This window comes from Mauremys reevesii, linkage group 19 (assembly GCF_016161935.1).
Source record: "Mauremys reevesii isolate NIE-2019 linkage group 19, ASM1616193v1, whole genome shotgun sequence".
Taxonomy (NCBI): domain Eukaryota; kingdom Metazoa; phylum Chordata; order Testudines; family Geoemydidae; genus Mauremys; species Mauremys reevesii.
Genome location: NC_052641.1, coordinates 7,281,232 through 7,307,749, shown reverse-complemented (window position 1 = coordinate 7,307,749; position 26,518 = coordinate 7,281,232). Strand labels below are relative to the sequence as shown.

Sequence of the window (26,518 nt, the reverse complement as noted above, 5' to 3'; positions counted from 1 at the left end):
GAGTCTAGCCACTGTATCTAGCTCTGGGGGCTAAGTCATGTTCCCAGACTCCGCCCTTGTGTCTGATGCCTCTAGTAGTAGATTTCCCCTGCCACACACACAAAAGCTTAGTGGAGGTGATAAGGAGGATGGCACAGGAAGTCCCACCACCTTATTTGTAATAATAAATAATTCTAGAAAGAACACTAAGGGTGGGATTTTCAAAAGTGCCTGAGAAAGTGATAAGCAGAAGTCCCATTTTGAAATCTCTTTCTAAGTCTTTTTAAGGTCAATTCTTTAGTATGGACAAGGCTCAACAGGCTGTCTCTTTATTCTGTGCCCCATATCCCAAACACACAATGATCTCTACAGGTTTCTACCAGGACAATACAAAATGAGCAAAGGGTGAAAGGCCTTTTTTGCAACTGGCTCAAAGTTCAGAGACATTTTCTTCTTCCATTTTCTTTCTGTGAAGCCTACAGCTTTCAGTTCAAAAATTGTGGTTTAGGTTCATAATGTTTTTTCGACCAGCTCTTACCTTCCACCTCACATGGTTTCTCTGCAAAACAGCTGGCAAGCACGGCCAATATCATTGCCACCAGGGTCAGAAAAAAAGGACCTTTGTTTTCTCACTGTCTTTAACAAAAGCACTGAACAAACCTCTAAACATGGATTTCAAAGTATTCCTCTTTTTCATGGCACCTGGAAGCCTTCAATCTGTCTGTAAATGGCCCTTTGACCTTCTCTGTGATACCGTTTTCCTATTTTATCTAAAACCAGGAGACCTCTTCACTGCTGCTTTACTTTACCTGCACTCCTTGTTCTTTTTTACAATCCCATCCTTTTTCTATAACATCTGTGTTTTACAAAAAAAAGCAAAACATGAACTCAGTCTTAGCAGAGGTTCTCAAATAGGGGTCTGCAGACAACTTGCTGTCAATCTCCAGAGAGCCGGCTAGCTGCATAGTAGGAGGTCTCCTTCCTATATCCACCAGTTAAATTGCATTAAGAGAAAATATAATACTTTCCTAATACCACTTTGCCACCTATGCAAGTGCTGTAGTTTCTACAGGGCTGTTACATGATCATGGATAGCAGTGAGATGGTTAGTACATTTGTCACGGGAAGGCCAACGTGCCAGTCTCCGTTCTAAAATGTGGTTCTTACTATGAAAAAACAAGGAGAAGCCTGGCTTGAGACTAAGGAAAACAACAAACATAAAATCTCCCCAAGAGAGAAAGCAGAGTCTCCCTCATTCATTGAGATCCCCCTGAGCCTTGCTCCCAGCAGACAGCAGCACACTTCTCACAGCTAAAGGTTCAGTACACACAAAACAGAATCACAGCATCCTCGTTCAGGCTTCCACTTATCGGGGAATGAAATTGCATCTGAGCTAAGAGCAGGTGTCGGCCTCTGACTGTGAAGCACAGCAACATAGAAGATGGAGCGGAAGGGCTGCCTCTTCCAGCAAAGCTCCCATACATCCATGCAGGAAAGACTTTTCCCTTTCTAGTACCTCGGCTCAGCTTGTAAACTTCTGGAAGAGGCTGAAGTTGACGCTTGCTCTGCTGACCCAAGGGGCAATCAGAAGAGAATACAGAGGCCCAGTCTTTTGGGCACTGAAGTCAATTACAGATGCCCCAGTGGCTTCCATGGGTGAAGGATTAAGCCTGTATCAGCTAAAATCAATGATAATTTCCCTCACGAGACTCACCTAAACCCGATTGCTGCCTTTGTTCTGCTCATTTACTATGTTAATAGACTGTCAAATTTAGATAATAAAATATCGCTACCCTTCCTGCTGGAGAAAAGAGAAATATGTCGGGTCAGCAAATGTCGCTACACCAGAGATGTGAGCTTGTTCATTTTTCTCTGCAGCTGCTTCACACTTCTCTTCATGATACTCACACTTCCCTAAACACGACTTTCACTTCCCTTGACCTGATTCACACTCCCCTTTAAGCCAATGGCAGGTGTGTGTGTGGATATCAGAGGACAGTATTTGAGACCAGATTTACAAATTGGGGCGTCAAAGTTAGTCATTTAAATATGAGATTCATGCGCTTCAGTGAGATTTTCAAATGATTTCAGCTTAGAGTATGTAGCGAAATGCCCAGCGAGATTTTCAAAATCTATGGGGGAGTTAGATACTTGGCACTTTTGAAAATCCCACTACACATCTATCTGCATCTTAAGACGCCTAAATAACTTTGAAATACTGGCCCCTAGATCCTAATTTAAGTACCTACATAGGGACTTCAGGTGGTGAGCCTTAGGCACCAAGACTTGAAATTTGACTCTTGAGTACTAGTAATTATGTTTTTGGAAAGTTCTCAGCACAAAATTTCATAATTTTTATTTCAGCAAAGTTTGGAGAGAAAAATCTAATTTTTCTGAAATTTCACTACACTTCTACCAAAGTTGGACAGAGTATTTATAATGCTGTAGCTGGACTCATCTCTTTGAAATATCCTGATGCATAAGATTAAAAAATAATACTTAGAAATGGGCCCAGGGTTCAAAATTCTGATCTAGGTTTCACATACTCACAAAGTTAGGTGGTGTTTTGACCTGGGGTTTTATTTGGAACCATCATCATCATCTTGGCCAATCACAAAGGGATGTGGCCTCCTTGCATATGGAGCACTACCTGGATTGATTTCTGGCTCTGGTCTTAAGGTTGTCTGTCTTGATATTCAGCTTATGTCCATCACTGGCAATCTTATCACTCCACCAAAACTTTTAGCATCAACCATGTGGTGGCATTCCTTGTTACATGCTTTGGGATTTGCTGGTCTTCCAGTCTGATAATATGTCCATATCAAAAAAGCTGCTAAAACTGAACTAGTGCTGATGGCAGCAGTTGCTGGATTCAGTTTGAATAGTCTCATTTTGGATCTTGTCCTGCCACTTGATATGGAGCAGCTGATGGAGATGATGAGGCTCAAAAACATCAATCCGGTCATTCATCAGCCTTCCTCAGTGCACATATCTTACTTCCATGCAGTGGAGTTGGTGTGCAGCTTCATGGCACGTTTGATGTCACAACATCCCCACAGATACTGCTGAAGGACCCGCAACATGACAGCAGTTGCCAGTGTACAAGTGTCCACATTTTTGAGCATCCTCCAGCACTATCTAGGACACTTCCCAAATATTTAACAGTTGCCACCTGCTCTATGTCCCATCCAGAGACCTTAATACCGATCTGGTTGTAATCTGGAGCTGGGGACATGCTACTTCTTGCCCGAACCAGATTGGGCCATTGACTGCAGCGATTCACCAAACTGGGCCAACAAGGCAGTGTCATCTCACTTCACAGCAGAATGTTGTTCAGCGCAATGCCACCAACAGCTGCTCCTCAAGCTTAGCCATCAACCAATCAAGGCCGATACTGAACTTTGTTGGTGACAGAGCAGAGCCGCACCGAACTCCCATGGAGATAGGAAACCAGGACGTGTATCTGCCATTGACTCAAATATAATGTTCCATTCCATGATAGAGCTCTTCTGTCAATGACTTGACCACCTTCCTAAGTGAAACCCATTCAGGCCTCGCTTTTACACTCCACTAATGTGCCTTTGGAAACTCAGCTTGTAGTTTCAATTTGGGCTTATCTAGGATCTTAATTAAAACCACACTTCATATTTGGTATTCAGTTTAGGTGCCCTTGGCTAACAGCCTCTTACTTCAGAGGTCACCAGACTCAAACAGTTTCTGTGACACATGGCTAGAAAGGGTTAAACATCCTGCAAAATAAATAACCCTCAAAAGACATGCGGGGAGATAGATAATGTTTGTGTTTTTGTGTATTTACATATGTATGATTAGGGTCCACAATGTAATCAACAGTCCCTGTCTGTGCTGTATTCTGATATCATTTACATGAAGTGTGAACATGGGATATCTCGGTATTCATCTCTCTTTGAAATATACTGTGAATGGTGGAGGAAAAAGCAAATGGCCTTATGTTAATTCGTATAGCTAAGTACCTAATGACCTTTTGTTCCCTGAGGGAATCCCAACTTGTCAAAGAGGACATGAAATTGTATAACAGATCCTTGGGTCCTGATTCTGTCATCTCACATCTGCTTAGACTTCATCAGGGCAAGTTTGAGTCGCAAAACTGAGGTCCCAGTTATGCTGGTACGCCCTGAATATGAGATTTGGATATTGGACTATGAACTGAATTCTAAAGGAATTCTTTGCAGCTATGAAGCTCATCATCTCTGCTATGAATCTGAACCTCAATTAATTGAACTCATGTCTGTTTGTATATTGATCTTTTAACCATACTCTCTGTCTTGTTTTTTAATACATTTTAGTTTAGTTAATAAGAATTGGCTGTAGCGTGTATTTGGGTAAGATCTGAAACATTCATTACCCTGGGAGGTGATGTGTCCGATCCTTTGGGAATGGTAGAATCTTTTTCTTTTCTATGATGAAATAAGATTTACATAAATTGTCATCATATTTGACATGGGTACCTGGATGAAGCCCTGAGGGTGGATCACTTTAAGGGAACTGTGTTGTTGGGACTTCTGAGTCTACTAGAGGGGAGGGTTGTGAACTTGTCGACAGCAGTGTGAAGCTGCGCAGCTGACTGAACTCGAAACTGGTTGAGTGTTGAACAACTCAGGCACTCCCCACGGATCGGACGGAAGTGCGCCGACTCCTCTCGCCGCCCGCGCGCGCGTGGTGGTGAGTTTCGAGTCGACGGAGCGCGCGTTCGGAGTTCGATATATCGTGTCTAGATGAGACGCAATATATCAAACTCCAAGAAGTCGAACGCTACCCGCTGACCCGGGCGGGTAATATGGACGTACCCTGAGTAACCAGTGAGGTAACAAAGAAGCTGTTTTATGCTGGTTGGTGAATCTAGGTATTGGAATATCCACCAGCTTTTTGGGGCTTGGCTGCCCCATTCTTTGCTGTTCACCCTAATTGAGTGACCACTGCTGGGTCCCCCTAGGACTCCGGTCACGGTTTCTGAACCACTAGCTCAGACCACAGCATTGCTACAGCCTCTTTCTGTTGAGTTCTTGCTCCCTGGTAGAAGATAAGGCGATTCCAGCAGCAAGTTGTTTCTCCTCCAGTCACAGCTTTTGTCTCTCAAGCTGCAGCTTTTCCCACTCCAGTTGCAGCTTCTGCTGCTCCAGGTCCTGTTGATTGGAGGAACCTGGTCTGGATGGGGCCTAGTCTCAGCTCTGGTCACTGCATACACCCGTGTTGTTGTCCTCCTTGCCTCCCTCTGGGAATATATCCTCCGTACAGCCTCCCCATCCTGCTGGTCTAGCCTGGCCTCTGTTTCCTGGTTCACCCATTTATCCTGCAAGAGAACCCAGACCCTCCTCTAGGTCCTGGTTTGAGGCCGATGCCCCATTCTACTACTTGTCATCTTCATAAAGCAGAGACGCCAGCTGCCTTTATATGATCAGCCAGTAATAGACCCCTCTGTGAGCACAAACCCACAAGCTGATCTTTCTGAAGCACTGTGTAATTCATCAGAGGGGTAGCCATGTTAGTCTGGATTTGTAAAAAGCGACGCTGTGTAAATCATGTTGCTATCTGTCTTTCCTGAACAAATTGCAATGAGGAGTCTGGTGGCACCTTAAAGACTAACAGATTTATTAGGACATAAGCTTTCATGGGTAAAAAACCCCACTTCTTCAGATGTATGGAGTGAAAATTACAGATGCAGGCATTATATACTGACACATGAAGAGCAGGGAGTTACCTCGCACGTGGAGAACCAGTGTTGACAGGGCCAATTCACTCAGGGTGGATGTGGTCCACTCCCAATAATAGATGCGGAGGTGTCAATTCCAGGAGAGGCAAAGCTGCTTCTGTAGTGAGCCAGCCACTCCCAGTCCCTATTCAAACCCAAATTAATGGTGTTAAATTTGCAAATGAATTTTAGTTCTTGTGAGGTAACTCCCTTCTCTTCATGTGTCATTATATAATGCCTGCATCTGTAACTTTCACTCCATGCATCTGAAGAAGTGGGGTTTTTACCCAGAAAAGCTTATGCCCAAATAAATCTGTTAGTCTTTAAGGTGCTACCGGACTCCTTGTTGTTTTTGTGGATACAGACTAACATGGCTACCCCCCTGATACCGAACAAATTACAAGATCAACGCTCTGTATTCAGTTTAAGACTGTGGTTTAGTTCTTTGCAAAAGCATCCATTTAAAAAGCTTTATCCTCTGCCTCACTCATCCTTCTCAAGCTACCATCAACGTGTTTACGTCGTCTCTTGACCCAAGCAGTTAGCCAATATTTGGGTTCTTGCCAGGTTGTTTCCATTAGGAGGAGAAATTGATGCTAGAGCCCAGTATATTCTTTGGTGCAATCCTGTTTATTTACAAAGAATGTACAAAGTCTTCAGAAATCCACATCTGCCTTTCCATAAGTCAAGTGTCCCAAGGAGCTTTGTCTCTGCTCCCTTTCAGGGCAATCAATCCCCAGGAAAACTATCTGGCCAGACAATTTAGCTTCTGCTCAGTCACAGGAAAGAGGACTTGCAGCACACAATAAATATCCCTGCCCTTTCTGCAGCAAGGCAGAAGTCATAAATTTAGGATTATAAACAAATAATGTGCAGGATCAGCTAATGCCAATGCTTTAGAAATCAGAGTCAGCTCATTTCTCTCTCCAGATTCTTCATTCTTCCCTTCATGTTATTCATACTTCCCTAAACACAACTTTCACTTCTCTGTACACGATCCCCAGCTCCCTTTAATCTGAGCCACACTTTCCTTTAAGCCAGTTGTAGATATGTATGCACATCACAGGGCAGTATTTGAGACCAAATTTGCAAAGTGGCAGTTTAATGTCAGTCATCTAAATCCCTGTTTTAACCAGCTTAGTAGGGTTTAGGCCCCTATAACTTTATTTAAATGGCTACATAGAGAGTTCAGGTGCTGAGGTTTAGACACTCAAGTTTGACTGGTGGCCCCTAATTGTTACATTCTTTGGGAAGGGCCCTGCCCCAAAAGTCACCGTTTTTACTACTAATGGGACTGTAGAATTTCCTCCTCTCTCGTGGGTGAATCAATGGTGTGTTGTGATGTGTCCATACTGGGAAATTTTTCTTTACCGCTGATATTGAAAATTGAAGTTTACCAACAGCGTAGATGATGTGATGTGGGGGAAAAAAACCAATACAAAGGCAGTTAAAAAAACTCCAAAATGTCACCTCTTCCTCAGGTTTCAAACCAATGTCATTCTGTCAACAACATGGAGGTCCCATCCAAAGGAAGAAAGGACCATTCCTTATGGCTAATCCTCAACACAGGTTGGATGGAGATTTTCTAATACGGTCACTGGATTAATCTCTTTGAAATACCCTAATGCATTTGATTAATACTTAGAAATGGGCTCAAGGTACAAAATTCTGTTCTACATTTCAAGCCCCCGCCACCCACACACAACTTGTGCTGGTTAGATCTGGGGTTTTGCTTTGAGACAAACTTCATATTTTCTAAGTGGTTTGGTATTTGGGGAAGTTCCCTCAGCTAACGGCATGTTACTAAAGGGCATTTTGTAATAGCCAGGCCTGCAAATTTACCCAAATTGTGAGCTGAAGTGTAAAAAAGTAAGTACAAGTTCATAAAATGTCATAATAATCTATAATAACAAATGTTAATGGGAAATGGTGCAAAAGGCAGTCAAAAAAATCTAAATTAGACTAAACCAAAAGGGCTACTAATATAATTCAAGGACTGTGTTAAAATTATACCTGGTAAACAGGAGACGTGCAGGACTGGAAATCAATGAACCCAAACTGGTGTGTCAGAAACTAGACCTAGTTGCAGGACAAAATAATAAGACTGGTGATTCCACCCATCACTTCCTTTTGGGGTCCTCGGAAGGACTTTGGATGGATGGATTTGAACGCTGGCTGACAGAAAGACAAAAGAAGGGGAAGGAGGGAGCTTCACGACCATGGCTGCCACCTCCAGCATCTCCTGGGACCCCAGACCCTCTTCATCCTAATCCTGAGAGACGTCCTGACCAGGCCGGGACAGAGAGAGGGAGCCAGATGATATCACCACCTTCACCAGCTTTGGCTAAATCCTGGAGAGCACCTGGGATGTGACACTCTTTCTCTCTCTCACACACACATACATCCACCTACCCCTGCGCGTTCTTTTCCTTCCCTACCTTATTTCTTCTCTTCCTAGCCCTCTCCTTTTTCCTTCTGTCTAATAAGAGTCTGGCTTTTGCAACACTGCTGTAAGCCTGTGACCAGACAGAGGCAGCTAATAGCAATGTCTTAAGCAGCTCTATGCTGGTATGAGTTTGTGGCTAATAAGACAATGTTCCGGGCCTTTTTCTCTCTGGCAGGGAGGTTGCAAATGAAAGTCAAAGCCAGAGATAGGAGCTGCATTTTCTGTCTTTGCTGTTTTTTTCCTCTTTTAAGGGTGTTTGTCTTGGCTTGTTTTCTAGGAAACGGATTAGAGATCTCCAGCCCATCTTTCCTTTTCCTTCTTTCCTTTCCCCAAAAAGGACAGTTATTAACATCTCTGCTACTATCTAAAAACTGTCAAACAAGGGGGGCAGGTTCTTTTTAAAACTGCTCTCCAGCTAAAGAAAAAAGAGAACAAGGACATAAGAACGGCCATACTGGGTCAGACCAAAGCTCCATCCAGCCCAGTGCCCTGTCTTCCAACAGTCTCTGCATCCTGGCCTAGTGAAAGGCGCTGTAGTGGCAGCCCTGGATACTGATGTCCTTTATCCCCCGGACAGGCCCAGCTAAATTAACCCCATCATATTGTACATATAGTTGGGGTTATTTTTTCCAATGTGCATTACTTTACATTTATCCACATTAAATTTTATTTGCCATTTTGTTGCTCAACCACTTAGTTTTGTGAGATCTTTTTGAAGTTCGTCACAGTCTGCTTTGGTCTTAACTATCTTGAGAGTTTAGTATCATCTGCAAACTTTGCCACCTCACTATTTACCCCTTTCACCAGATCATTTATGAATAAGTTGAATAGGATTGGTCCGAGGACTGACCCTTGGGGAACACCACTAGTTACCCCTCTCCATTCTGAGAAGTTACCATTCATTCCTACCCTTTGTTCCCTGTCTTTTAACCAGTTCTCAATCCATGAAAGGACCTTCCCTTTTACCCATGACAGCTTAATTTACATAAGAGCCTTTGGTGAGGGACCTTGTCAAAGGCTTTCTGGAAATCTAAGTACACTATGTCCACCGGATCCCCCTTGTCCACATGTTTGTTGACCCCTTCAAAGAACTCTAATAGATTAGTAAGACACGATTTCCCTTTACAGAAACCATGTTGACTATTGCTCAAGAGTTTGTTTTTCTATGTGTCTGACAATTTTATTCTTAACTATTGTTTCGACTAATTTGCCCGGTACTGACGTTAGACTTACTGGTCTGTAATTGCCGGGATCACCCCTAGAGACCTTTTTAAATATTGGCGTTACATTAGCTAACTTCCAGTCATTGGGTACCGAAGCCGATTTAAAGGACAGGTTACAAACCTTAGTTAATAGTTCCGCAACTTCACATTTGAGTTCTTTCAGAACTCTTGGGTGAATGCCATCTGGTCCCGGTGACTTGTTAATGTTGAGTTTATCAATTAATTCCAAAACCTCCTCTAGTGACACTTCAATCTGTGACAGTTCCTCAGATTTGTCACCTACAAAAGCCAGCTCAGGTTTTGGAATCTCCCTAACATCCTCAGCCGTGAAGACTGAAGCAAAGAATCCATTTAGTTTCTCCGCAATGACTTTATCATCTTTAAGCGCTTCTTTTGTATCTCGATCATCAAGGGGCCCCACTGGTTGGTTAGCAGGCTTCCTGCTTCTGATGTACTTAAAAACATTTTATTATTACCTTTGGAGTTTTTGGCTAGATGTTCTTCAAACTCCTCTTTGGCTTTTCTTATTACACTTTTGCACTTAATTTGGCAGTGTTTATAGTCCCCGTTATAGTCTTGGCCTTCACAGCATCCTCTGGCAAAGAGTTTCACAGGTTGACTCTGCATTGTGTGAAAAAATACTTCCTTGTTTGTTTTAAACCAAGGGATGTGGGTAAAATGAAAGCCTAATTTAATACTTTGCATTTCAGATGCTTTAACTGTTTTTCCTTCTTTTCTGTATCTTTAATAAAGAGTTAAAAAAATAATGGTGCGTTTGTTATGCTACCAAGGTCTCTGTACACCAAACCTCAAACCATGTCTAATATAGTTTAATGTTGACCAATGACACGATCATGCTGCCACCTTTGACTTTTGGGGGGCATTTATTCAATCTAAATTAATACAAGAGTCACTGGGCCCTGAAGGTTTCTCATCCCCTGGCTTAGACCACAGTATTTCTACAGCCCCCTGCTCTTGAGATCTGACATTGCGGTAGAAGGTAACAAGGTAATTCCAAGTGGTTTTGTTTTTAAATTCCATTGGACCCATTGACTAGGGGCATGAACTGTATGAAAAGTGGATTTGTTACTCAGCTGCCTTTTGGGGGCTTTTAGTGCCCGGGCCACCAGATCGGTGCACATTAGTTCACTTTTTACTGGGCATAATGTAATCGATAATCCCCTATCAGGGAATCGCTGCTTTGAGGGAAGAATGTGACACTTTCTCAAAGAGGAAAACCAAGGATACTAAAGAAGCGAGTGACTGTGGTTTGGCACTGTAGAAATACAACATAAGACCTTGTGAAGGGAGATAGTGGAGAAATCATGCAGAGAGCAGACTCAGCAGAAACAGCTGGAAGGTGCAGATTGGTGGGAGGAGCTGAGAGTTGAGGGGAGAGAGTTCATGAATATTTATTTATTTGCTCTCTAAAAGGCTCCAAGCGGTGAACGGCTAACTCAGAGAAGAGGAGAAGTCTAGTAGAGCTGCCGTTGCAGAGACCAGCATCATGGGGAGAGCTGCACAGCAAACCCTCCTTGCTTTACTCTGTCTAGCAGCAGCGGTTTGTAAGGCTGAGGATGAGCCACAAAGAGGTGAACAAATTGTGGGGTTTGTTTTTCAGCCTGCTCTAATTTAGAGCTGGTGAGAGCTGGTGAGAGCGATCTGTAGGGTCTGAGGGCCTGTTTTCAATAGGGAAATTCTCACCAGTGTAAATACCTCAGTGTGGTAACAACAGTGTAAGCCACTAATGCAGAAGTCTTGCACCAGTGCAACATGGAGTTTGCACCAGGGTCACCACAGTGGCGCTGCTGCCTTAGTGTTATCTGCCCTCGATTTGCTGAGCTTATTTACTACTCCTGTAACTCGCGGAAATGTCACTTATTGATTCATTTCTTTACTCAGGGGTGAAGTCAGAGTGCTGTGGAATTCCTGGACCCCGAGGACCTCCTGGACTTCCAGGTATGTTCCCCAGAGCTGAGTGAGACTCCGCTTTGGATGGTGATGCCTGAAACATTCTGGCCACCCTACAGATCTCTTCCCCTGTGGTGAGAAGTTGGGTGTCATCATATTTATGTTCCGAAATCATGTCCATTTCCTTTTCTCTGCCCTGATAGTGAATTGGGTGTGGGGGGAGGGGATAGGGAATGTCAGTGAAGTACAGAGCAGATCACAAAAGCTAGTGCAGTATTGGATAGGGTGGCAGGGATGATGGGAAATGGAACATTGGCAGTTAGATTGTTTGGGGGGTTGATGGGAATTAGTCCCTTGGGGTCACTAGAATGGCCAGTGGTGGGGTCAATGCTCTCACAACCACATTTCACCTCCAATTTCTGCCGTGCTGCCACCTTCTCCTCTCTGGAGACATCTGCTCCAGCCCTGCTCCTGCCTCAATCCCGATCCTCTCCTCTGGCACCTTTCCCGCCACCCCCTCGGGCTCCCTCTCCCTCTTTCACCTCAGACCTGTTCCTGGCCTCCTTTCTGCTGCCTTGGGAACGCTTGTTCCATCTAAAAACATCACAGCCAACGGTGAGCGCCTCCTCTCCCACTCTTCCCGTCTCCTGGTTCTCACAGAGACCTGGGTTTATGGCTCCCATTCTGCCTCTATGGACACCTTGTAGTGGCCTTTTCCTCTTCCATTCCCCTCCTGCAAACACAGGGGTGGGACATTAGTCTGTGCCAGTCCCGACTCTACCACTTCCCACCCTCAGTCCTCCCTCTCGTTCTTTCTCCTCCTTGGAACAATGCTCCACCTGACCACCTCCCCTCCTGCTCTATATTGCTGTAGTCTGTCACCCACCTTCCTTCCTCACTTTACCTCCTGCTCTTCCACATGTCACAATCCTCCCCCTTCATCTTTAGTGACATCATCTTCCATGTCGTTGTGTCCGGCTCCCTGACTCCCTTGTCTGAGCTGCAGCCTCGGATCAGCTCTCCTCTCACCAATATGGCCACTCACTCTGGTCTCCTCCACATACTGCATCCTCTCAGGTCTCTGCATTGCTTGTGGTGATCAGCATCTCCCGCCTGACCTTTCTGGGACTTCCAATCCATCGGTATCCACAAATTCTCTTCTACTCTCAGCCCCCTTTCCTTGCCTTTTCTTCCCTCCCCTCCAGTGACTCGTGCAGTGATTCCTTCCACCCACTTAGGGTTGCCAGGCGGCTGGTTAAAAGGGATCCTGGCGAGTCTGGTCAGCACTGCTGACCGGGTCGTTAAAAGCCCAGTCAGCGGCCCAGCGGGGCTAAGGCAGGCTCCCTGCCCTCCCTGGAAGTGCCCAGCATGTGCAGCCCCTGGACCCAAGTGCAATCAAGGAAGCTCCGCGCACTGCCCCCGCCCTGAGCACCAGTTCCGCGGCTCCCATTGGATGGAAACTGCGGACAATGGGAGCTGCTGGGGTGGTGCCTGCCGGCAGCATACACCACACAAAGCCGCCTGGGTGTGGCCGCACCTGCACCTAGGAGCCAGGCACGCTGGCTGCTTCCTGGAGCAGCGCGGAGCCAGGGTTGGAGAGCCTGCCAGCACCACTGCGCCACTGACCGGGGGCTGCCTGAGGTAAGCGCTGCCTGACGGAGCCTGCACCCCCACCCCAACCCCCAAACCAGAGCCTGCATCCCCAGCCAGAGCCCTCACCCCTTCCACACCCCAACCTCCTGCCCCAGCCTGGAGCCCCTCATGCACCCTGAACCCCTATTTGTGGCCCCACCTTGGATCTGTGCCCCCAGCCGGAACCCTCACCCCCTCCCACACACTAACCCCCTGCCCCAGCCCAGTGAAAGTGAGTGAGGGTGGGGAAGGATGAGTGACGGAGGGAGGGGAACTGGAGTGAGTGGGGGTGGGGCTCAGGGAAGGGGCGGGGCAGAGGCGGGGCAAGGATGTTTGGTTTTCTATGATTAGAAAGTTGGCAACCCTAACCCCACTCCTTCCGCCACCCTCATCTCCTTGGCTCCCCTCTCCCATGTCAAGGCCCATCCTGCCAACTCCCAGCCCTGGGTTACCCCCAACACGTCCTCCTCCACCCCAGTTCTCATGAGATTGAGCGTCTCTGGCACAAGCTCTGGGACCAGGCTGAATTCCTTCACTACAAATTCACTCATTATTCCTTCAGTTTTCTCTTCTTTGCAGCCAAATAGTTTGACTTCCCTCCTCTTATCCAACCCCACACCAGCAGCTCCTGCCACTTTTCCACCATCTTTGCCACCCTCCTTTAACTTCCCCCCTCCTGCCACCCTCCTTCCTCTCCCGGCAGGACCTTGGCACTTTCCTCAACCAGATTCCATGTGACCTTTTCCACTAGGCTCCCTGGACTCTTCCCCATCACCAGCACTGAGACATCCTGCTGGCTCTGCTCCTCCACACATCTGGGGGTGGCAGAAGGACTCCAGCAGTTGCCCTCTGGAGAAGGGGTCAAGACCTGAAATTAGGGGGCCATATTTTCCCAAAGGGAAAATGAGACACCCCCTGGCTGATCCAGCCTGAGCCCTCCCTGCCTCCTGCCCACACAGGGCCTGCCTGAGGTCCCCCTTCCCTCCCCAGAACGTGGGGTTGGCCCCAGACCCCCACCCTGAAGGCCACTATGTGTCCCATTTTGTCAGGGACCGTCCTTTTTTAGGCCTTGTCCTGGCCATCACGACTTTTTTGGGGCGGGGGGAACTCGGGCATGGAGGAAGCAGGCCCGCCGTGGGCACCCGTCTGAGCCGCTCTCCCTAGGTCTTCCTTCAGCGCAGGGCAGCATTGCCACCCCCACCCCCGCACGTTTCTCTGCGCCCCGCTAGGGGTCCCACCCCACTTTTTTTGGCAAAGCTGTTCATTTCTCCGGTTTCTCTTGCCAGCTGATGATCAGTTGGCAAGAGCAAACGGGACAAATGCCCAGTTTTGTCAAAAAAGTTGGGTTGGCCAGGACAGGGCCTAAAAAAGAACTAAAATGGAACATCGGGTCACCCTACCTGAAATGGCTCCTTTCCTGTGATGGCTCCTTTCCTGGGACTCTGGCAGTGAATGCTCAGGGGCCGGACGAAGGCTTTCTGTTTGCAAACCGACCACCAGCCAGCACTGAAACCATTTGTCATTGGCCTTCCGTTTGGCCAGTTTTGCAAGAGCTGAGAGAAGGGGCTTGATCCTATATTCCTGGCTCCGGGGAAATCCCCATTACAGTCAGTGGGGGATCTGAGGACCAGGGCAGAGAAGAAATTGAATTCTAATTTTGAAATCTAGCCTTGGGGAAGGCATGTAGGAATTGGCCCGTATCCTCATTTTAACCCTAACAAATAATTCCCTGTTGTCATATGCAGGATAATAACTTGGCGTCTTTTGTGTCTGTAGGAGCAAGGGGTCCTCCAGGGTTCCCTGGTATTCCAGGATTACCAGGGGTAAAAGGTAAAATATTAATTCAGAATCTTTTGTGCTTTTAGGCTCCACTGTAATGGCAGGAGATCCTGGGCCAAGAGGGAAAGCACTAAAGAGCAGAGGGGAACGTTGTGAGTTAAATATCCAGGGGAGGTTTTTAGACTGCGTGGATCTTCCCAAAAGTGCCTGCACAAAGGGGTGGGTTCTCTTCTCGCTTACACTGGTGAACACTCCAGCTGGAACCAGTCGGGTACTGGTGTAACAGAGCGTGTCCCTCTCTGCAGCTACCCAGCTCCGCTCACTGCTGTGGAGCAGTGGTGAAGGCACGGCTTTGCCTCACCCCCAGTGCACAGCCCTAGACAGCTTCATGTCTGAGCACCTCCAGTGAGTGGATTGGGCCAGTCTCTGAGAAGGGTAACTCCTGGGTCCTCTTCAAGGGTAGCTCTGTGCTGTGTCCCCCACGGTCTCCAGCTGGGACTGTGCCTCCTGGAGCTCCCGCTAAGGTGGCGTGTCTGCGCTGTCCCCTGTGCCGGCCTGTGCCCAGGAGGAGCAGTGGCACCCATGGGGCCTGGATTCTTTCTCACACCCAAATAAATTCATTGAACCTGCTTCTGATTTACCCCAGGGTCAGAGCTCAGAATCAGGTCCATGGTATCTAAGCCACAATTAAGTTATCACTGCTCATTCTTTTAATTATTTCTTTTCAAACAGGAGAACCAGGAGATTTGGGCTTCCCTGGAGCCGCAGGTGAGAGCTTTGGGATAGAGCTCCTCCCTGTCGAGCTGTGCACGTCCTTTGCTATCGCTATTGATCTGCCCTGGAATGTGCTCAGATACTGTGATGATGAGTGGCAGTATAAAGTCCTTATAGACAGAGAGACAGATGTCCCCTTACACACCCCTTTACGAGAAAGTTAGCATTAGAAGAAAAAACAAAATACATAGGTATGAAAACCAGGAATTAACCAGGCTAAGCTGATACTTCCTGCATGACATAGCCACTCAACCCTAATTCTGCCTCCTCTGAGCCCTGTCCTGAGAAGTCCCTCATACAGATCCCACCACAGTACTGTATCCTCAGCCTTTTTGTCCAGTGATCTCTGCCAACCAGCTGCAAATGCTCCCTGAGTCATAGCACTGCCCAGAGCACAGTGAGGAACTGCGGGAACAGGAGGGCTGATTTGCAAATGTGGTAGACACAGAGGAAATGGCAGATTTTGCTAGGTCCAGGCAAGGTAGTGGTCTATTCCCACTTCCTATTGCCATCGCCAAACGGGTGGAGTTAAAAATCGAACCCTAATTTTGAAATCTGGACTGGTGAGCGACCTGTAGAAATTGCCCTTCCCCCCTGCCTCTTCCTTGTTCAACCCTAAAATATCATCCCCTACTTACAGCTGTCAAATCTTAATTCTGAGACTCCTGTGCTTGTAGGAATGCCTGGTCCTCCAGGAGAACCAGGGAGACCTGGACCACCAGGACCACCAGGGGCGAGAGGTAAAGAGCAGAGAACAACTTTGTTCATTCAGCATGTGATTAAATAGCAGGAGAGATCCTTAACCCATTTGCATCTTTCTTCAATGGCACATTTCCCCAATGCGCATCCTAGAGGGGTAGGGTCTCCTCTCAATTACAATGGCGTATAACTGTTGTGAAATCAACAAGTTTGTACTGGGGTAACCAAGAGGAAAACTGATCACTAGGGAATCTCGATTCTGAGCACTCCCCCAATCCGTGCGATTACCAGCCTAATTCAGGGGTGAGTCTAGGTAAGGGTGAAGCTACACTTTGAGTTTGGGGTGTAGCCCCCAGCTGGAGGAGGTGCTAGCTCTGATTGTGTTAGTATGGTAATAATAGAGAGCAGCTGCTGCTGCTGCACATGCGATGGGCGAGGCTAGCCTCCCTGAATACATGCCCATGGTCTGAGATGGGCACATCCTCAGGGCAGCTGGTCGCTCCTGCCACTCGTGCCGCTGTAGCTACGTTCTATTTTAGTGCACTAGCTTGATCAGAGTTAGTGGGTCTGTCTCCTTGACCTGGGAATCACACCCCTAGATCGAAGTATAGACGTACCCTAAGGCTAATAAGGGAGTCTAAATTGGTGTAACTCACAACTCCCAGCTCCCTTTACACCAATTTAGACTCACACTCATTTACCTTCCCTGAGAGTGGGGCCCAATGTAGTAAAAACCCAGACCTGAGATTCTCCATTAGGGCACCTCCGTGTGGGCCAGAAATGGTGTAAGAGGGGCTGGGTTTAGCTGTTTTTAGTACAGTGTCATGAAAAGCCTGGGCCGTGTCTACACGGGCAGTGGCACCATTGCTAGAAACAGGTACAATGGTTTTATTGTAGCGAAGCCCCGAGTGTGTGACACTCCCTTACACTCAGTATAGCTTACACACCTTTACACGTTACTCACTTTGGCCCTACCTTACCTCTTATTTCCAAAGTGACTATCACCATTGGGCCAGATGTGCCCAGCCTCTGGGCAATTGTGCAAGTGCAAGGGAAGGACGTTAAGTGTGCAACCCGCTTTTCCTGCTCTCAGGCTTCCATGCAAGAGGGACAAGGACCCTGCAGGCTTGGGTGACTCTGGGGTGCTAACATTGTACAAAGGTGGTGGGCTGGACTATGTCCTTCCCTCCCCTCCACACTGGCCAGAGGTTATGCATATGCTGTGTCACCTTCATGGGTGGATGAGCAAGTGGACTCTTAAAGGTCTCTGGGGCACTGCCCCTCCCTGACGTACATGGAGTTCCACCAGGGCAGGACTCCACGCTGCGCCCAGTTCAGGGCAGTACCTGTACAGGAGAACTGAGCTCACAAATACCATATCTCGGATTATTTTTCTGTGATCAGGAGCAAAAGGTGATCCTGGGAGCTCTGGACTGAAAGGTGAGAGACTCTGGATAAGAATGTGAGTAACTGGGGACCACAATCTCTCTCCCCCCAATCCACTCTCACTTACTGATATCATGCCAAGGCAAGTGCAAATGTTTAAAGGGAAAATGCTTGAAGCTGTGTTTTTTGTCCACTGGGCTCTGTTGTTTATCCAGGTTTCATACTTTCTATTGTCCATGGTTCTTCCAGCGATTCAAAAACAACACTCCCCCAAATTGTGTGTCTCTTTGTTTTTATACTAGTCATTTGCCTGGCACTTTTTTAAAGTAGAAAATCAGCCTGAGGCATCATAACATGTAGGGGAGCTTGGCTGTTCACTGCTTGAGCTACTGGAGAGGGTCTATTAGTAGCTTATGATGTCTTGTATTTCCTACATGCATCAGCCTGGGAACACATGGCCCCAATTCAGTAACTTCAGCTCATGCACCCAGCTACACAGTGCTCTCAGGCTGAAAAGGAAGTAGTGAGAATTTTCAGGTGTTAAGTCACAGGGTGTAGGACCCAGATTCTCTTCTGAATATTAGCCAGACATGACGCTAGTTTCTGTTATCCCGATTGCACAGCCTGGCAGGGTCTGTTCAGCCACCACTGATGTGTGAATGAACTTCCCCTATAGCAGTGCATTGAAGAGAGAATATTTATTTTACTAGATAATTCGTTGATTTGTACAAATCTTCCCATCCTGGGCTCAATCCTGCTCCCATTGCCGTCAGTCGAAGTTTTGCCATTGAGATCAGTGGGAGCAAGGTTTGACCTCCTCTGGCTCAGCCAGTTTGCTCAGTTTGTTTGCATGTGGACTGACAGTTGGGTTGACTGTTTTGTCTGTTAATTTTAAGGGCACGACACGTGAGGTGCTCTGTGTCTCCTGTCACATGCTGAACCCATCCCCTATTCCCACAGGAGCCAATGGGAGGTGAAGGAGCTTATTGCCTGGAAGCACTGGGCCCCAAGCCCGTATCAGGGCAGATCTAAGCTAGTCAGCTGGTTTGCAATGGACACAGGTTAAACAGGACACAGTTAAGGCAAACTCAGTCCTTTCTCTCTGTTTCATTGCTCCTGTCTTACAAATCAAGGTGAGAGAAACAGAGTTGAAACCCTAACTGTGTCTTCTTTAACTATTTTTATTTTTATTTTTATTTTTTAATTTAATTTTTCTTTATTTTATTTTTATTTTTATTTAAATGATTGGCTTCATTTTTTTAAACATCTCCATTAAACATGTCCACTTCCTTCTATAGCTAAGCTGCTGTCTCTTTCTAACTTGGCATTTTTCTTTCTTTGCTTCTGAAACATTTTGTCTGAAATAAATAGACAGAACTATTGAACTGCAGGCGTGAACAGCTGTTTAGAAAAACAACACACTGCTTTGCTTGTGCTCCCATTTCACTGCCTTTGTGTTCCTTTTCCTGCACAGAGGAGGAGCTGGCGGACCTGCTGTGTAAAAAGGGTGAGTGTTTACTCTAATGGCAGGGGAAACGGACCTTACCTCACAGGGCAGGCCCACAAGGCAAGGGGCATGAAAACTTCCTTCACTTCGGTAGAAGAAGTTCTATCCTTGCTAGCGAGACTGGATGACGAGGCGGGGCAGTTACACACACCTGCTGCTAATGACAATGGGCCGACTCCTGCATCCCTTACCCAAAAGAATACTCCCAGCAGCAAAGTCACTCACCCGAGTCAGGCAGGCAGGATTTGGCCCAGCAGCTGAGAACAGATGATCCAGCTTCAAAGGCCGTGGGAGCCTATTTTAGGAAAGGTGGTGGTCGCATTTCCAGTGTGATGCTGAAAAATTAATTCCCACAAAGACACTTAAACTGTAGTGACATTGTTTTTCAGTGGTAGCCAGGGTTTCTGTAACAAACACATGAAAATGCTGGGTATGTAAAACACGGTTACGCTTTGTCTGGTGTGGATATACACCCAAATAATCAGTGTAGGGCCTGAGCCTGAGAACAGTTTATTGTCATAAGAAGTTGCCTTTGCCTCAGTAAAACCATCCAGACACAGTATAATTTACTGCTTTAAATGCCCCTCTTGTCCAGGCCCGAGGAGCTGCAAGGAGCTGTTGGCCAGAGGGAACACCCTGAGCGGCTGGTACACGGTTTACTCTTCGGACTGCACTGCCATGACTGTGCTGTGTGACATGGCCACGGATGGAGGGGGATGGACTGTAAGTGAGACTAGAGCGTAGTGAGCCTCACCAGGAGCCCTTGCGTAGAACAAGTGTGTGTGTTTCAGGATGGCAATTAGCTCTTGCCTAGTTTTTCACCTGCACATGTATAGTCTGAGCCAATGAGATGACACACAGGCTTGAAGTTCAGCATGTGTGTCAAGGTGTCACCCCCACTCTGAACTTTAGGGTACAGATGTGGGGACCTGCATGAGATAACCCCTAAGCTTATTTAGCAGCTTAGATCTAGTAGCTGCCACTCCCAGAGGAGGGCAGGTGCTCAGATCTCAGGGCCAGGATTTTGCCACCATGAGTGTGGAGGCCACGGATCAGCTTTCCACTGGCTAGTCCAGACAGAGTTAGAAGAGCTCCGAGCCCTGCAGCCAGCTTGGGCTCTGTCAACTGCAACGTTCAAATACTTGTTTCAATGACCCGGAGAGAGCTGTAATTTTCAGTACGTTCGATTCAGTTCCCATCTCTGACAGGCTGCTGTGGATCAGAGCCAACCCGCACCTCTCCCACTGCTGCAGTGTGGGACACAGGCCCCTGAAATGGGGGATGCAATCAGATCATTGTCCCCCCATTGTGCGCCTTTCAATATCCCCTTCCCCCAAAAACTTCCCTGAGCTCCTTCCAATTCCCCTAAATATTCCTTCATTTCTCTCACAGCTTCCATCTTTCCCTCCCTTGTCCTCAACACCCCTCACGTCTTCCTGCACTGTCTGTGTCCCACACTGCAGAGCTGATAGGTGGGGGGAGAGCCTAGGGGGTGGGCCCTCACCCCTGCACATGGGGTGGGGCTGTCTTGCCCTTGCTTCTTACCCCACATCTCCCAGCTCAGCAATGTCTCCTCAAGAAGCTGCCTAAATCCTTCTACAGCAGCTACCTGGTCAGAGCTCCCTGTTCCCATCACCACAGGTCACAGGTGGTCACCAGGTGGGCCAGGACACAATGTCGCTAGCAAGAGTCTAAATGCCGTGTCTCGCAGGCACCACCATTATAGAGGTGAGCCAATGTGATAGCCAGAGGGAACTTGTCTACTCCTCTTGGCTGCCACGACATTGAGGGATTGGCTGTGAGGATGGTGGGACAGCTGGACAAAGCCAGAAAAGCAGTTGAAATGCTGCATCTCCCACCCAATTTGGGATTGTGGTTAAGAAATATGTCCAGGCCTTTGTGTGTGAGAGAGGTTTGGGGATCCAGTTTTGCCCCAGTTCTGTAACTTGGCAAAATTAGTTAAGCTGCGTGGATACCGATTTCTTTCATACCTATATGTGCTCCTTGGTGATATGGATGGTAAATCAGATTTAAGAGGGGACTAAATAGACCAGAGGTTCTCAACCAGGGGTACACAGAGGTCTTCCAGGGGGCACCCAACTCATCTAGATCAGTGTTTCTCAACCTGAGGGTTGTGACCCTCTGAGGGTCACAGGAAAGGTTTAGGGCATGGGCGGCGAGTATGATCGGCAGGGGCAGGCTGTGCCTCTCCAAACAGCCTGGCATGGCCCGGGCCAGCACTCGGATCGTGCCACCCAGTGCACCAGGGTGGGGGGCTGGGGGGCCACAGCAGGGGTGCTCTGGGTTCCTGCAGGGGAGGGGGCAGAAGGGGACAGGGAGGGGTGGGGCCTCACACACAAGGGGAGGGGGTGGGGGCTAGTCTCCCCCAACGGCCAGGTCACCCACTGCCTTTGGTTTAGGCAGGGGTCATGAGTGCAGGCCCTGCATTAGGGGTGACAAGCAATATGCAATTGCCTGGAGCCCTGCACCACTGGGACCCCCGCAAAGCTAAGTTAGATGCTTCAGCTCGGGCGTCCGCATTTTTTCAGTAACAGCGGGCTGTGAAACTTTTGTATTTTTATGTCTGATTTTGTAAGCAAGGAATTCTTAAGAGAGGTGAGACTTAAGACAGATCAGACTCCTGAAAGGGTTCCAGTAGTCTGGAAGGTTGAGGACCACTGAAATAGACCGTTAGTGGAATTGCTGCTTGCTGGCCTGAGACATGGGCTTGCACTTAGCTTGGTACCTTTGTTCAGATTATTTCAAATTACATTTTTCCTCCTGAAGAAGAGCTCTGTGTAGCTCAAAAACTGTTTCTTTCACCACAGACGTTGGTCCAATGAAGGGATTGCTTCACCCAGCTTGTACCTCTAATATCCTGGGACCAAGGCAGACACAACAACACTGCAAACAACTTTTCCTCCTTTCAGCCCAATGGCAGAACTAAATATCCTGCTATGTTTTATATGGGCTGTCAGTCTCATCCATCACAATTCAATCATTACCATGTGCCCAACCCCTTTCAGGGTGATCAGTCCTGATGGGATCAGAGAGACGTATATTAGCAATTACTCTGGGTTGCATTAAACATTTGTTCAGTGTGATTGAAGGCAAGTGACGGGTCAGTCTGAAAAGTGTTCAGTGCAATGGATTCACCTGTTGTTTTCTGCGGTCTAGCTGTTCTCACACATCCAAGATGTACAGCACCATGCGCATAACAAACTGAAACATTTTCTATACTTTTTTGATTGTGACTCTGAAATCTACGAATGAGACCATCCTGCAGCGCAAATTCTAGCAGCCTGTCTGCGAATCCAAGTGGGTCTGTGGCTCCTGGGTTGCTAGCGAATGGCTATAGTTTTTAAAGTAAGAAAGGAACACAAGCAACGCAGTGTTTCAGAGGGTTGGTTTTTTAATTATATTAAGAAGGATCTTGCTAATGACTTTAATTATATTGGAGCAAATCTTAAGGGCCTTACTGAGCTTCTATTAGGGCAAACTCAAATTTTCTTCCATGGGATTTTTCCATTATTAAGGGCTGAGTAAAAACTCAGGAAGGACCTCAAGATTTGTTCATGGGAAAGGCTTTCAGTTTCACCCTTCTCACCAGCTGTTCCTTTCTCAAACAGCTGATGACAAGGATGTCAAAATTATGGTGTACATTTTAAACTCTTTGCATAGATCAGGGGTTCTCAAACTGTGGGTCGGGACCCCTCAGGGGGTTGCAAGGTTATTACATGGGGGCTCGTGAGTTGTTAACAGCATTTATAATGGTGTTAAATATATTAAAAAGTGTTTTTAATGTTTGGGTGAGGGGGTCGCACTCAGAGGCTTGCTATGTGAAAGTGGTCACCAGTAAAAAAGTTTGAGAGCCACGGGCATAGATATTCCCACATATTCTGATTAACCATAGTGCGTATTATGCTGACAACTTGTCCTTGAAGAATGGAAGACCTAAGCAGCTATTCACATATAACTAAAATTATTGCAACCATCTTTTCACCTAAGGTTCTTTAATTTCTTGGCAGGTTTTCCAGAGACGGGCAGATGGTTCAGTGGATTTTTTCCGTGACTGGGACTCATACAAGAGAGGTTTTGGCAACCAGCAGATGGAATTCTGGCTGGGGAACGACAACATTCACCTGCTGACATCTCAAGGTAAGAAATCACAGATGCCCTCCGTTTCCTTGGTAACATGGCACAGAGTGATGATAATATGGTAGCTTTATGTAGTGCTTTTCATCTGTAGATCTCAAAGTGCTTTTCAAAGGAAGGTAAGTATCATTAACCCCACTTGGTGAATGGGGATTTGCGGGAAGCAGAGATGAGGTCGTTAGAAGAGCCGTGATGAGGACCATATCTAAGTCCAAGTTGTGCATCCTGTCTACTGGACTATGCTGGTACACACCAGCTGTAGTGAAACTGCTCCCAGACTCACCACTGGCTGCTCCTGACCCACAGAAACCTGCAAGGAAAAGTTTCGGAGCCAGATTATGCTGGAGCTCTTTGAGCTCCGGTCAAGGCTGGTTCACCTTAAAGAGCATTAAGTGAACAGATCTGGAGATGTACCGTTCTGTAACAAGGACTATCTGTTGAACCATCAGCGCTAAGACAGGAGCCGAAATTGTCCCTTGCTGCTTTGTCAGTGGACTGGTACCGGCCGAGGCCATAGAGAGATGGATGCTATAGATTCTGATCAATTAGCTGGAGCGCAGATGTTAGCTGTGAGCGCTGTTTGCTAATGGACAGGAGAGATGGGGGCATGAAATTAGGTTATTAAAGGCATCCCGGGCTGAGCATATGGGGATAGGCTGGTGGATGAATGATGTAATAAACCCAGATGCTGAAAAATGTTAGTGGAACACACGGAATTGCTGATATTCTTCCTGTTTTTAACAGGAAATAATGAGCTGCGCATTGACCTCATGGATTTTGAAACCAAGAAGTATTTTGCCAAGTACAAATCATTCCAAATTTTAGGAGAATCTGAGAACTATAAGCTGATTCTGGGAGACTTTCTCAATGGCACGGCAGGTAGGTGCTGGCTGGGTTTTACTGGGATCACAGCTAAGAAGGAATAGCAAATTCAACTGAGATGTGCTGAAGTCTGAGGCAGCAAAGTAAATTCTGCCCTGTCTGCACAATCTGAATTTAGCCACTTAGAGAAGCACGTACTCAGGTTCAGAGACAACACCTGAAAGCTCTGTCCCAGGCCCCTATTGGGAAGATGCCACCTTATGTGCCAGTAGGTTAACGAACAGGATTCCTGGGCGTCCTCATTGAGAGCATGCTCTGAAATCTCCGACAGCTGGGTTCATTTGGGGGCAGTGAAATGCCTTGATGAGGATTCTCCAAAAGGAAGAGGAAGAGCATCATCTCCTCTTCTTCTCCCAGCAGGATGGAGCAGCTGTTCAGATCTATCCCTCTGATTACCCTGTGGGGTAATGAGCACCTCCCCTCTCTCTCCTTCCCAGCAGTTCTCCCATGAAGGCAGGGAGGGAACATCATCCCCTTGGAACATGGCTCCCAATTTCTTTCACCACTGAGGACCCATGACACTGGCACCAATCACAGAAGTGCTCTTAGATCAAACCCACAGAGCAGGAGATACATCCTATGGTCATTGCTGTGCTAGCTTTGCTGGGGCCCAGGGTCAAACCTGAACCTGTAGTGGTGGGTTCTGCCAAGAGCCACGGACCCAGACTGGCTTCAGGTTTCTATATTTTCCATCTAGCACCTCCTGTCACCAGCCCCAAGGCCAAATCCCAAGGCCCTCACCCAGCCCAAAGTGTCAGGCCACACTGAGATCAATGGGATTTTGGGTGAAGGAGGTCTGAGTAGAGAGCTCAGGAACAAGGCCTCTCTTTAGAGGGGTTTGAAAGTTTTAGCCCAGTTTTGGCTTGAAATGTGGCGAAAAAATATCCCTTGGATCTGAACAACCAGAACTTTGCGGGTAGTTTGGAACTGGACTTCGTAGCTGGACTCATCTCTATAAAGGGATGAACCAAAATCCCTGATCCAAACTGCCTGAACTTGGGGAACATTTGGATTTGAAGCCAAAGTTTTGTGATTTGTGCCATCCTGGTTCTGACCCTACCTAGTTTTTGGGTGTCCAGATATTTGAGCATAAATCCCCAGTGTAAACAAGACTGAAGGGGTCATTCTTGGAGCACTGTTGTAAAAAGTTTCCTCTTCCTCCCCCTTCCTGAGAGGCCTCCAGAGTGGAACAGCAGCCTCCCCCCTGCACTGTGAGGGGTTGGGGGTGCCCACAAGGGGAGTGAGCAATCCCCACACTGGAAGGCCAGGCCCTGCATTTGGTAGACTGAACTACAGGGAGGGAGGCAGTGTGGACTAGTGGATTGAGCACTCTGTTGGGATTTGGGACAACAGAGTTCTAGTCTTGGCTCTGCCTCTGGTCTCCTGGGACCCTTGCACAAGTCACTTCCCCTCCCTGTGCTTCAGTTTCCCCATCCATAAAATCAGGATAACGTAACTCTCTTTGAGGTTTGCTGAGATGAAAAACACAATAGGAGAGCTAGTTATTATTGTGTTACAACTTGGGAGAAAGCTACATCTCTTTGTTACAGGTGATGCCTTAACCTACCATAGGAACATGATGTTTTCAACCAAAGACCGCAACAATGGTCTGAATTCAGTTAACTGTGCTGAGTCCTACGAGGGGGCCTGGTGGTTCAATGACTGCCTGCAGTCCAACCTGAACGGGAGATATTTGCCGGGAGAACACGAAAACCCTCGTCACGGTGTGTTCTGGAGCACAGGGAAAGGGGACCGATATTCCCTTAAACTCTCTGAAATAAAATTCAGGCCTGTTTAGCAGGGTGAGGGAACAGTTGCATGTCCTTGTCTCACAGAAATCATTCCACAGCTGGAAGTTCCTGCTGGAAATAAAGCTATTCCCCAACAGTAAACTTTGTGTGAGTGGGATTTGTTCTTTGTAGTGGAGACAAAGATCTTGTGTTGTCCCTCAGCCTCCTGTTCTCTGGTCCCTGAACAAAGAAGCATCTGGTAATATTCACCGGAATGAACGTTGCAGATCTGTTTTAATCATCCCCACGCTCCCCTTTAGTCCCTTCTCCCAAACACACGCACACCCGTCGATGTCTGTTTGTGGGAAGCAAAAGTGTGGTGACTCCTCAAGTCTGGATTTGCTCCAATGTTTAGTATTTCCAAGGTTGGTGCTCACACGGCCATTAAGGCAGCTCTGCTGTGGATTGGGCGCTGTGAGGAGGAGGATTTTTTGACAGAGGAGCAAGAGATTCTCACTATTACAGCGCAGAATCTTTGCTACAAACACTGCGGCATGCGGCTCAGAATTGATGAAGGGAGTTACAGTGGAGCCGAGCTAGGAGGTGTGTGGCTTCTGGCCGTGAAGCAGAACACCCTAGAAGGTAGGACAGCAGGGATGCCTCTCCCAGCCACACCACCACGTAGGA

General features: G+C 47.2%; 1 protein-coding gene across 2 annotated transcripts; it reads left to right on the top strand.

The window, feature by feature from the left end:
- The first annotated feature begins 10,804 nt into the window (after positions 1–10,804).
- Positions 10,805–25,993, top strand: LOC120386625 (ficolin-1-like). 2 transcript variants are annotated; one of them, XM_039506088.1, is made up of 11 exons: positions 10,805–10,968; positions 11,279–11,335; positions 14,705–14,749; positions 15,431–15,466; positions 16,150–16,212; positions 17,576–17,611; positions 19,032–19,064; positions 19,660–19,787; positions 23,093–23,222; positions 23,964–24,098; positions 25,652–25,993. In XM_039506088.1, exons 1-11 carry the CDS (start codon positions 10,884–10,886, stop codon positions 25,897–25,899), a joined length of 996 nt encoding a protein of 331 aa, XP_039362022.1. In that variant the 5' UTR covers positions 10,805–10,883; the 3' UTR covers positions 25,900–25,993. The 2 variants fall into 2 exon arrangements, with proteins under 2 accessions (XP_039362022.1, XP_039362021.1); XM_039506087.1 differs by having other exon boundaries at positions 14,696–14,749.
- The last annotated feature ends 525 nt before the right edge of the window (positions 25,994–26,518 follow it).